Source organism: Sphaeramia orbicularis, chromosome 6 (assembly GCF_902148855.1).
Source record: "Sphaeramia orbicularis chromosome 6, fSphaOr1.1, whole genome shotgun sequence".
Classification (NCBI taxonomy): Eukaryota; Metazoa; Chordata; class Actinopteri; order Kurtiformes; family Apogonidae; genus Sphaeramia; species Sphaeramia orbicularis.
The window spans coordinates 24,177,939-24,189,919 of NC_043962.1; the positions used below are offsets into that span (position 1 = coordinate 24,177,939).

The 11,981-nt window shown below is 36.0% G+C and overlaps 1 protein-coding gene and 1 non-coding gene across 2 annotated transcripts; both read right to left on the reverse strand.

Annotated features, from left to right (window-relative positions):
- Positions 1 to 7,824: 7,824 nt before the first annotated feature.
- Positions 7,825 to 10,898, reverse strand: LOC115421059 (Golgi apparatus membrane protein TVP23 homolog A-like). The gene is made up of 7 exons (XM_030136730.1): positions 10,828 to 10,898; positions 10,605 to 10,684; positions 8,752 to 8,896; positions 8,581 to 8,670; positions 8,362 to 8,490; positions 8,148 to 8,276; positions 7,825 to 8,053 (listed from the first exon to the last, which is right to left on the reverse strand). The coding sequence occupies exons 1-7, from the start codon at positions 10,828 to 10,830 to the stop codon at positions 8,027 to 8,029; spliced, it is 603 nt and encodes a 200-aa protein (XP_029992590.1). The 5' UTR covers positions 10,831 to 10,898; the 3' UTR covers positions 7,825 to 8,026.
- Positions 10,899 to 11,065: 167 nt separating this feature from the next.
- Positions 11,066 to 11,138, reverse strand: trnar-ucg (transfer RNA arginine (anticodon UCG)). Its single transcript has one exon. It is a non-coding gene; the product is annotated as a tRNA-Arg (tRNA).
- Between the last annotated feature and the right edge of the window lie 843 nt (positions 11,139 to 11,981).

An 11,981-nucleotide genomic window follows, 5' to 3' on the forward strand; every position in this document is an offset into this window, starting at 1 on the left:
TCAAAGTATAGCCAACAAAGTGTCTTTGAATTCTGGATTTTTAATTAAGAAGTTGATTTAATTTTTCTCTAAACCAGCCCCAAACAAGCTTGTATGCACTTTGTGGCGATAATTCAGGTAGTAATCAGAACTTTCAAAGCTCTTGTAGGCTTTGCTGATTCAAAGAACAGTCCCCCTGTTCCAATTGTGTGTTTTTCTGGACAAGAGTGTGTGTTTCTCCTACAATAAATGCACAAGAAGCACAAAAAGAATCATTCAAGTTGTATATACAAGTTGAAACAAGGATACTTTGGACCATCCCATAAATAAGGTCTCAAGTGCTTTCATTTCTGTTCATTAAGCAGGCACGCCACGTTCACACGCTACCTATAACAGGGAAAGAATTGGACTACGGCCTTTTCACATATCCAATATCTCGCTGTGAAACGAAGCAATTAGCCTGGTTTGACAGCAAGCTCTACTGCAATAGGTAGTTAACAGAGTGAAAGAAAACTCATCTCACTTTGGTGCTCTTTAGGCTTTAGTGGCATTCTCCAGGCTAAGAGTACGCACTGCACAGCACTGAAGTACCAAGTTGAAAAGTTCAGCTCCTGTCTACAGGATGGCCCTGCCCTTCTCATTGAGGCAAGACACAATGTGTCCCAAAGGCTCTAAGATTCGCTACAGCTTTAAATACGAACGCCAAGTGTTTTTTTAAACTCAGTGTGTGCAGGCTTCTACACCACTCCACTGCATTATTAGCAGACTTGGAGACATTAGCGTCTGAATAAACTTTGCCTTTATTTAATGTGGCAATAGACAACTGTGTCAAGGTTAAAACTGAAAATATCGTCTCTCTCCTTTTCTTTAAACACATTAAAAATACAATTACAGAGTAAAAGTGCAATGTAACATTCAGAGATTAAAAAAAAAAAAGATCTGATTTGGCAAAATATGAGATATGACAAGGCAACACAGCCAAACTAGTACAGCTTCACCCTCAGTGTTAGAGTATATCACTGACTGCAGGGGGGCTTGTGTCTCCATTATTTTATATCACTATTCATTAACACGTTAATAACAGAAACCTCATGTGATGTTAGATGTGAGGTCTCACGCCTGACTGTTTGAGGGTCCTGGACACAGAGAAGTTTAAGAGTCGACCCTCCACACACTGATCGACCTGTTTAACATTCAGCTCAATGAACAGCTCTGAAACCAAACCCCATTACAAACACACCAAGTCAACTCATACAGCAACCTGCATCCTGTTGGAAGGAAAACATATGTGCATTCTCATAAAGGCCCACTTAGTATTTACATCAGGGTGATTTTCTGCACTGAAATTAAGGCACAAATAAAAATTTTAAATAATTAAATCTACTGGAGTGTCTTATATATAGAGAGAATTGCAATTATTAACATTACATGCACATATTTACATTCATGCATTAACTTTCATCGAGACATAAATGTCATTCCAGCCCAGTTTTCTTACCATTTTGTGTCAAACATCCACCTCGACCGATTTGAAGGCTTTATCCTTCCGGGAATGCACACACCGTTATGGAAGTCATTTCTACTTTCGGTTATCTAGCTTTATGACAGGTATTTAACACTCATACAGCTAGATAACCAAAGACAAAAACAGACCCCCTACTCAGCTGTTGCAGCCCGACATGAAGCTGGAAATCTACAAGAAGGTAAGAGATTTAATTTAGATATATATTCGACACATTACATGCATTTGATATTATTATTATTATGCAAAATAACAGTAGGATGCACAACAAAAAGCACAACCATATTCCTGTCGTGATGAGGGCCTGCTCCAACGACTTTAACACTGACTTTACACTTCATAAACATTTAATTTAAACGTTTATTTTTGTCCTATTTTTAATGAAAAACTACATATTCTCCGTCAAATAAATCATTTAATTTGCACTTCACACGCATGGTTCTGTTGTAAACATGGAGGCCCAATCACATGCTCAAATTAGCATCACCGCCTGTGTTCAATCCGGATAAAATAAACCATAAAATAATCGTTATTATTTAAGCACAAAGTGTCGTTATCGGAGAAATGGAGGATATAAAACAAAAAGCAAACGCGTTAAAATAAATAAGTCACTAGTAGGTGTAAAAACTCTATACATTATGTTGCATGGAGAAAATTATCAAATGAAATAATACAACTAGAGATTATTTTATTTTATTTTTAACAGCTTATGCGTTCTGAAGATGTATAAAGTGGGAAAACATGAAGATTTTTAAACAATTAATGCATCTAAGTGGTGTTTAAGAGATTCGTAGTACATTTATATATTACAAAGTAGATATTTGGGAAGCATAAAAAATAAATGCAATGAATTCAACGCATGTAAGTTGCAATTATAATATGAAGAAGCTTTATTATTATTATTATTATTTATTTATTTTTTTAAAATTCTGAAATATCAATGAGAACACACCAGGGCGGCCTGAAATCTTTTAACCATGACCATGAACCACAGGCGGCGGTAGGCATTTAGATATAAAGGTTAAGAAATGGCTCTTAAATGCAATAGGTTTAATGATGCTGCTAGATTAAGAAATAAGTTAAGATAACACAGCTTGCTTTGAGGATTCCTTAATTTGCTCTAGATCCTTTAAAGCTCCCGGGGGCAACAAATCCTTACTTTTAATGAGAGTTGTGATTGGCCTACTTCTTTAAAACTAGACTATTTCACATCACAAGGATTATTCACATAAGCTATTATAGAAACTGGTTTGTTCTGATTAAAATAATAGGCCTAGGAATATATTATTCTGGCACTTCAGAGAGAGAAGGATATTTAGCCTATGTGTGTGTGTGTGTGTGTGTGTGTGTGTGTGTGTGTGTGTGTGTTTATGGATCTGATGTGTTTTTTTTCTAATATCAAATAAAATACAAGGGCGTTTCTTGCGTTATAATATTATTTTATCTAGTAAAAATAATAACCTTAAAAATAAATGAAACAACTTAATGGTAAACTGGGATCATACGTACGTCCAAATTTCCTGCACGAGCCACATGGATGCAAAGCTGCTCTAAAATATGATGCTGTTGATCCAAACGCTGTGTAACATCACAGATCAGACGCGTCTCTTACCTTTTTTTTTTTTTTTTTTTTAAAGATGCGAGGTGGATAAATGTCCCCAACTTTATCTCTGAGATGAATCCTCCGGTTGCATTTGCGTGGTTAACATCGGGGCCCTGGTAAACTGTGTGCGCCTCCGCTCCCTGATGGGTCCAGTTTGGTCCTCAATCCTCCAGCATCTGCCTCTCCTCCAGCCTGCGCGCCCCGCTTCCTCTACTGCCCGCACTGACGTCATACCGGGACCGAGCAGCCCGCTGACCAATCAGAAAGCCCGCCGTCTCCAAAGACCGTCCAAGTTCAAACAGACGTCTCACTCCTCATCATAGTCCACGATTCATGTTCAATTCTCAAGAGCAACCTCTAAAAGTATTACTTTTTCTAACGCAAAAATGTCGCAGAAGAATATTTATCAGGTTAAAAATATAATAATTAATGGAGCTGTTGTTATTAGTCCAATAAAGTAATATAACTTTGTTACTTTTCATTGCATTTTTTGCAGTTTGGATAGGAGAACAAATAAAAAGCAACTCTTATAACTGGAGCACATGTTGGCAAATGAATGGAGAGTCTATGTTCCAACGCATCATCTAAAAATAGGCTATATCATGCATAATCAAAGATGCAAAGATGTAAAACAACAGATTTATCAGGTTAAAAATATAATATTAATAGAGCTATTGTTATTAGTTCAAAAAAGTAATATAACTTTGTTACTTTTCACTGCTTTTTTTTTTTTTTGGCAGTTTACATAAGAGAACAAATAAAAAGCAACTCTTATAACTGGAGCACGTGTTGGCAAATGAATGGAGACTCTATGTTCCAACGCATCATCTAAAAAAAGGCTCTATCATACATAATAAAAGATACAAAGATGTAAAACAACAGAATTACCAGCACATTCTATATACACTTTCAACAAAAATGTCCTTTGTTGAAATTTTTATAAATATCTAAAATTTGATAACATTTTTTTTAGTCTTATCTTCAACATTGACAAATAAAGTTGGAATAATTTTGTTTTCAGACACATTCCTCTTTTTATTCCTATTTATACACATTAGCTATCAGTTACCAGGTGCAATGAGTACAGACTGAGTCCCAGTTACACTTTATCTATTGAGAATAAATCACACTCCTAGAATTTTATTAGAAGAAATTAAAAATATTTTATTCCAACTTTATTGGTGACATTGTACTTTTTTATCACTAGTGAAATGTGTCACATGGTCCTCAAGTAACTGTAGTTCTGATGTACTTTTACCATGCTGGAAAATATCCATTTTCTTTTTCTTCATGCTCTCACTCCACTGCATTTTGCATGAAAATACCAATGTCTGTCATTTCTTTTTCAATTCATGTAAGTATGTGAGATTTACCACTATGAGGTAGATCATTTCTAAAAAAAAATTGTAACCTAGTATAATCATTACATTTATTTTGTAACTTAACTCCATAATCCCATTTCATGAAACTAGCCTCTCCCAAATACTGACTAATACTTCTCATCAATGCTGGAACGTGCCTCGTGGTCATAAAGTAGCTGCAGTTCTGAAGGACTTTCCATTTTCAGCTATTTTATGCTCCCACTCCACTCAATTTTGTAAGAAAATATTACACTTTTTAGATTTATCAGCTAGTTGCTTTAAAGAGGAAGATGATTTAGATGAAGTTTTAAAAATACAACACACTTTCAAGGATTAATCTGAGATTTCTCACATCTTTTGAAAGCAGTGTGCACTCTATTTTTATGTCTATGAGTTGTTAACAGCTCCATCAAATACAGATTTTATTCATTCAGTATCTCAAACTAGTTCCATCTCCACTAACACTGAGAATATTAATGATCTAATAGCATTTAATCATATATCAGTTGGAATAATCAAGATACATTTTAAAGTTAGCATTTATGGACTTTTACTGAAGTATGATTAACATGAACTTGGACTTGAACTTAATATTGTTAGAATGTACTAGTAGTTTCACTTAAGTAAAGATGTGAACGACCCTCCATCAATGTGTATCACTAATTAAAATGCCAACTTCACAAGAACGCTGCACCACAACGGCCCCTTATATGTTCTTGAGCTTTCCATCGTATCACAATAGGCCGTCCTCCTCTGTATAATTACTTGAGTTATATGCTAAACTTTTATGCATTTAAATGATTTTTATTCAGTTCATGATGATTTCGAGGCAGATACAAACCGTTTTGGGAATTTTGGCTCATCATCAATGAAAAAGAGTAAAAGATTTCCCGCCTAAACTGTTCACGAGCGCACAGGCTGGAGGGAGGTGTAAGCATTCTCGACAAATACAGGATCTTTGGGGTCTTTGGTTTGTATGTGCCCATGGTTGTGTGAGCCCAAAGGGGTCAGGGCCAAGAGTAGTGCGAATAGTTCCTTTCAAAGCACGCCATTTGTTGGAAAGAAACTGTTTTCTGAAGACTTTTCATCGATACCAAAGAACAAAGAATATCAAGGTCATTCTTCATGTTTTATAGCCACGTTTCCCTCAAAAGGCATATCGGTTAAATAATTATGATGGGATTTCTAATCTTAAGTGAGTGAGTGAAGGGTCATGGTGTTTGATTAATTAAAGTTATAATCCATTTTGCAGATAGATGAGGTAGTAGGCTCGCTGAACTCACTGTACGTTATTTGTGTAGTTAATGGGCTGACTTAGCAGCACTAAAAGCCTATTCTAACATGTATGCAGTTACATGTATATAAAGTCAGGATGTATTCATGTAAGAACATTCCTAAAGCACAATAAAATTTGTAAGAGGACAACAAATGTAATGTGAATTAATTGGTCATTGAGAAACCCTTTAAAAGGATATGTGACATTGATACTGTTATAGTGACAGTAAGATACTCCAACTGTTTTTGCTCACACTGCTTGGTTGTTTTATTAATGAAAAAAAAAAAACCCTGAAAAAAATCTGTTCCTAAAGGCATTGATAAACATCGCAAGTATTTTTGTCTTGTACTGAAGCTAATTTAATAATACAGTCGTGGAAAAAATTATTAGACCACCCCTTGTTTTCTTCAATTTCTTGTTCATTTTAATGCCTGGTACAACTAAAGGTACAAGTTTGGACAAATAGAATGATAACAACAAAAATAGCTCATGAGAGTTTAATTTAAGAGCTGATTTCTACCCATTTTCCATGTTTTCTTGATAATAACCAAAATCACTTCAGTTCTTACATCAATATCTATGCCATTGTTCTGACAAAAACAGTGCTTTTAGGCATTCCATGTTTTCTTTTCTGTCTGTTTTAGTCACATGATACACACAGGAGTTAGTACTTGATTGCATAACCATTGTTTTTGATGACTTTTGATGGTCTAATAATTTTTTCCGTGACTATGAGAGGGTTACAGAAGCTTTTTTGTGTTAACTAAGTTTGTTTAGCCCCATTAACGTGCAGCTCAGAAAAAAGTCAGCTTAAATTTGCTTGAAAATAAATAGCACTGACATACAATGTAGACTTAACACTTTATCGAGCAAGTGACTATTTTTGGTCAATTCCACATACATTACAAGACAGTGACAGTAACAGTTAGTGAGGACAGTGAGGCAACAATCTCAGGTCCAGTGTGGTCTACAGGGTCTGTGAGGTCCACCTCTGCATGAACAGTGAGTGGACCTGCTTTGTTAGGTACCATGAAGTAATGAAGTGGTTTTCAACCTTTTTTGTCGCGTGACCCCATTTTAATATCACAAATTTCTGGCGACCCCAGACATTCAAAACGGAGACTTTTTTTTTTTTTTGGCTAAACTTACTTTGTTTTTGATCATGTAATAGTTTGCTCTACTATCTTGCAAAAAACATTACTTTTATTATTATTATTATTATTATTATTATTTTTTTTTTTTTTTTTTTTTTAAATAATTAGTCTATATAATGTATATTATTATGGACAGAGGTGGAAAAGCCAGGTGTAGATTACTGCACAAAGTGAGAATTTTATTTTCCTTGGTTAGGATATGTACAGTCAGTCCAGCTTGGATTTACAAGGCTGCAAATTAATACTGAACAAACAAGAACTCAAACTATGAATTATGAAAGAGCTGCAGCATCTGAAACCAACCACAATGAACATTTGACAGATAAACAGTACCACAGTGCTTCAGTTTCAGCTTCAGTTTGTCTTTCATGGATTGGGGTTGTCTCTGTCAACTCAACATTTATTTTTTTATTAGTAAGTTGTTGTTTTTTTTAATCAATTACTAGAAATTTCAGGTGACCCCATTTGAATTCCAGGCGACCCCACGTGGGGTCCTGACCCCACGGTTGAAAAACACTGAAGTAATGGTACTAATGTAAGGAATGATGTTAAAAGGGAGAATGTGGATGTGGACAGGTGTCTGGATCAGCACTTATGTTGGTCTAATGTTGTAAAATGCATGTTCCTTTCACTTTATGTGTGTTTTTCTTGTATTTTTATACTTACTTCTTGGTTTTATTTATTTATTTTTCACTTACGGGTAAAGAACCAAATATAGTAACTTCACTGACCTTGATTTTCTACGTAACAATAAAAAAAAACAGAAAAATGTCACAAAACCAATAAAGTCTTCTTAGGTCCTGCAATAACACACTAAGGTTGAATAGTTTGATTTCAGAGTATTTCTTTGAGTGCCCTATAAAGGGTTAAGTCATAGAAATTAATTGGTTCATGTAGTGTTTAGTCAAAAATACAAATATTTACTCACATGAAACTGTAAAACACCATCTTTTATTGACTTATCCATGAGCAGCACAGTGTCAGCAGCATTTAACAAAGGCATGCACAAGGCACAAAGCTGTTCAAGTATATGCAGCTTGTGGAAACAGCGGAGAAGCAGCAATTCTTTGTTTTCTCTTTGACTTTTACACTCAACTCATGGGTTGTCTCTGCAGGAATCACTGGAAGTCTTCATAATATTCCAAAAATGATATCTGGCTGCAAAAGAAGAAAAGACAAGCAACCACATGTTTAGTTGTTTTAAAGAAAGCTCATGTGCGTAACATGCGACATGTGGCAGTCAGTCACTCACACGTTGCAGAAAACGCTGCCCTGTGAAAGAGCTCGTATGTGGAGGCTGGCCCTCTTGTCCCCCTGCTTTGCAACGTAGATACCCATAAAGATTTGCAGCTTGGAAGGAAATACTTGCAACAACCAGTGACTATAGAAGACAGACAAACGTGTAAATAAAACACACATATAGATCTATGGATGGTTTTAGGTATTGTGTGCTTGTAACGTCTTACCAGCCATTTGATCTTGAGTGAAAAAAGGGAGGTGAAGAAGAAGAAAGTCCAAATAAGGGGGCAGATGATTAGACCCAGCCAAAATATCCTGGCCTCTGTTTCTGTCCCAATGTTCTGGCCACGGGACGTCTGCAATTCCAGTAAAGAATGCGTGATTTGGTTGAAATATTCTATATTTGCTTATTCATTGATGCTCAAACTGCAATGATAATGTCTCACTTTTTTGGCTTCAAACACCCACAGGCTTTTCCCATCCTCATCGATCTGATTCCACCAGCGCAGACCCACCAGCAGCCTGCCAGTCACATTCTGAAACCAGTCAGAGCAAAGTGAACAAAAAGAAACAGAGGGACCAAAAGGCTGAGGACATCGTAGTTCGTGACCTCCCACCTTGACAGACCAGAAGTCAAAGGAGAGCAGGGTGATGATGAGGACAAAACACGACGTAAAGCTCTTGCTGACCCATTCACAGAGTAAATAGACGACAATGGCAACCACCCGGAAGAAAAGGTGGAAAAAGGAGGCAAAGGGGTGTCTGAAATAAAATGCACACAATTAGGAAATGGCATATTCAGCAGTGGGAAAAAAAAATTGCTGACACCCTTAAAATGTTACACAATGTCAAATATTATCATGAAATATCAATACTTTTAGTCAGCGCTAATCATTCACTGTACATAAGAGATTATTATTCTAGTTTCTGTCGTCTAGTTTGAGATAGGTTTATTTTTATATTTCTTTTTCTTTTTTTTTTTTTAAACTCTATTTATCTTAAATATGTTTGATCCTGGAACTCTTTTTCACTGCTGCTCTTGTGATGCTGCAATTTCCCCAATAACGGTTTTCTTATCTTAAATATTTGCAAAAAAAATCTTTTTTGTGTTTCAAACGTTGTGGCTGCATCAGACACAAACAAATCCAATTTTGTGTTTTGTTTTGTTTGTTTGTTTATTGTAATAAGAAAAAACAACAAAACTAAATTCTTGACAGTTTCAACATGTCATGTCCTGGATGTGTTTCATTATCTTGCTGAAACCTCCAGTTTTGACCTGGATGGAACAGTGTATATGCAGATGGGAGCATATGGGACAATACTTGGCAAAGTTCAATGAACAAAAAGTGATTCTGAATGTAATATATCAAAATGTATAGAGTGTCCAAAAACCTGTACATCTTTTGTTCATTATGTCCACAATGTTTCACTGCATGGTCCCTGATAGAAAAATAAATGAATAAAGAAACTAGTGAAATGGGCTGGATTAAATCCAATGTAGTTTCAAGCACAGACACAAGAAGCCTACTTTGGCGACTGCATGTAAAATAAATTAAAATGAAACAAACAAAACATATATAGCAGGGGTGTCAAACATGCGGCCTGAGGGCCAAAACCAGCCCACCAAAGGGTCCAATCCCGCCCGCAGGATGAATTAGTGAAATACAAAAATTACATTGAAGACATTACAGTCAAGGATGTCAAAATAAATTTAGTTCAGTTCCATCTAAAGTGGGTCAGACCAGTAAAATACTATCATAATAATGTATAAATAATGAAAACCACATATTTTTCTCTTTGTTTTAGTGTAAAAAAAGTAAAATTACACAAAAATGTTAACATTTACAGACTAGCCTTTCACAAAAACTGTGAAAAACCTGAACAAATATGAACAACCTGAAATGTCTTAAGAGATTTAAGAGTAATTGTACCAATATTCTGTCTGTTATTAAATGTTTTGTGTATTTGTAGATCCACTGTGATCTGTACGTTGTAAGGAACATGTAAAAATGAGAAGCTGAGGCCAAATAATGGCATAAATTGTTAAAATTGTACTTTTTTTCCTTAATAAATTTCATTTTGGTCATGGCTGTTCATGTTTTTCCATATTTTTTTAAAAGATAGTTTGCAGATGTAGAAATTTTGATAATATAATCTTACTTTTTTCACTCTAAAACAAAGAAATTAGACATACAAATTTTGGAATTGATATTATATATGTATTATTATGTTATTATTTTGATGATCTGGCCCACTGCAGGTCATATTGGGCTGTATGTGGCCCCTGAACTAACATGAGTTTGACACCCCTGATATATAAGCTATACATGTTCATATCATAGAATCTCAATCCACCCAAAATGAAACACAATGGGCTGTGATAAAGGGACTGAAGGTTTGATTAATCTATGTGCTGGCAAAATAAAACTAGACCACTGAGGTTGTATAATAAATATTTCCTGCAGTGTACCTTATGGCTGCACTTCTCCGCAGCCTGTCCTCCTCGTCAGTGAAGTCCAGCTCAACATCTTCCGTCTCATCCGCCATGGTCTGAAAAAACAAAACAAAACAAAACAAAAAAACACATCCACAATCAGCACGTGAATGCATAAACAAACACAAAGGGTCTAACACACAGGATTTAGACAACAGTTATTTCTTGAGTGTATAATAGTGTAGAAAAACGGGAGTACCATTTGGCTAGACCGGGGGTTTATTATTGTGGGGTTGGTGTTGCAGTGAAATGGGACCGACACCGGCAGTGTTCCCCCAGCCTCCACAGACACATCCACAGCAGCCTACACACACTTAGAACCCTGAAGAGGTGACCGTCTACCACCTGCAGTACACATCATAGAATTCAGAATGTTGAGTATATCACGTGACCCACCGGACACATACTGACAAAACTACTGTTACGATTAAAAGATGCGACCGCGGCAGGACTCGAACCTGCAATCTTCTGATCCGAAGTCAGACGCCTTATCCATTAGGCCACGCGGCCGTTGATAATATATGCTTTTTGCATGTTTGGTATTAAATAAGAAGTAGTATGATGGTATCCTACTGTGTGAGGTACTTTTTGGTACTAAAGTCGTTTATGACACTGCACGATTCGCCAAACTACAAAACACAAGCCACTGCTATGTTTGTCTTAACCCTTTCATGCATGAATTATGAGAACCTTAGTCAATATTTTTTTTTTCTTGAGTAATTTTATTCCTCTTTAGGCATGAAAAAAACAATGCAATTAAATTTTTATGAACCTGTTTTTCATGGAGTTAAAAAAAATGTCCACTCAGCTGGATTTTTTTTTTTTTTTTACTCCATGAAAATGTAAATAATTAGCGTCAAATACAGTTTGTCATCTTTTCATGGTCATCAGATACGACCCATTTGGATGTTCAGAGGCTCCGTAGTTACCATGGAAACACCATCATCTTCTACAACACAGGTATCAAACATGAGGCCCGGGGCCAAAACCAGCCCACCAAAGGTTCCAATCCGGCCCGCGGAATGAATTTGCAAAGTGCAAGTTAGGGCATCAAACTCAAAAATTATATCATAATAACCTAAAAATAATGACAGCACCAATTTTTTTTCTCTTTGATTCAGTGCAAAAACCATTTAATTATGAAAATGTTTACATTTACAAATAGGGATGGGAATTGAGAACCGATGCTTTTTGAGAACCGGTTCCCAGTAGCTCAATTCCTTGGAATTATTTGCGTGCCTGCTTAACAATTCTGCTTATCGATTCCGCCTTCGTTGTGCATGCGCAATGATGTCACACGTACGCTGCATTGTTTTGGTCAGAACGTAGCCAACATGGTGTTGAGGCAGAAAC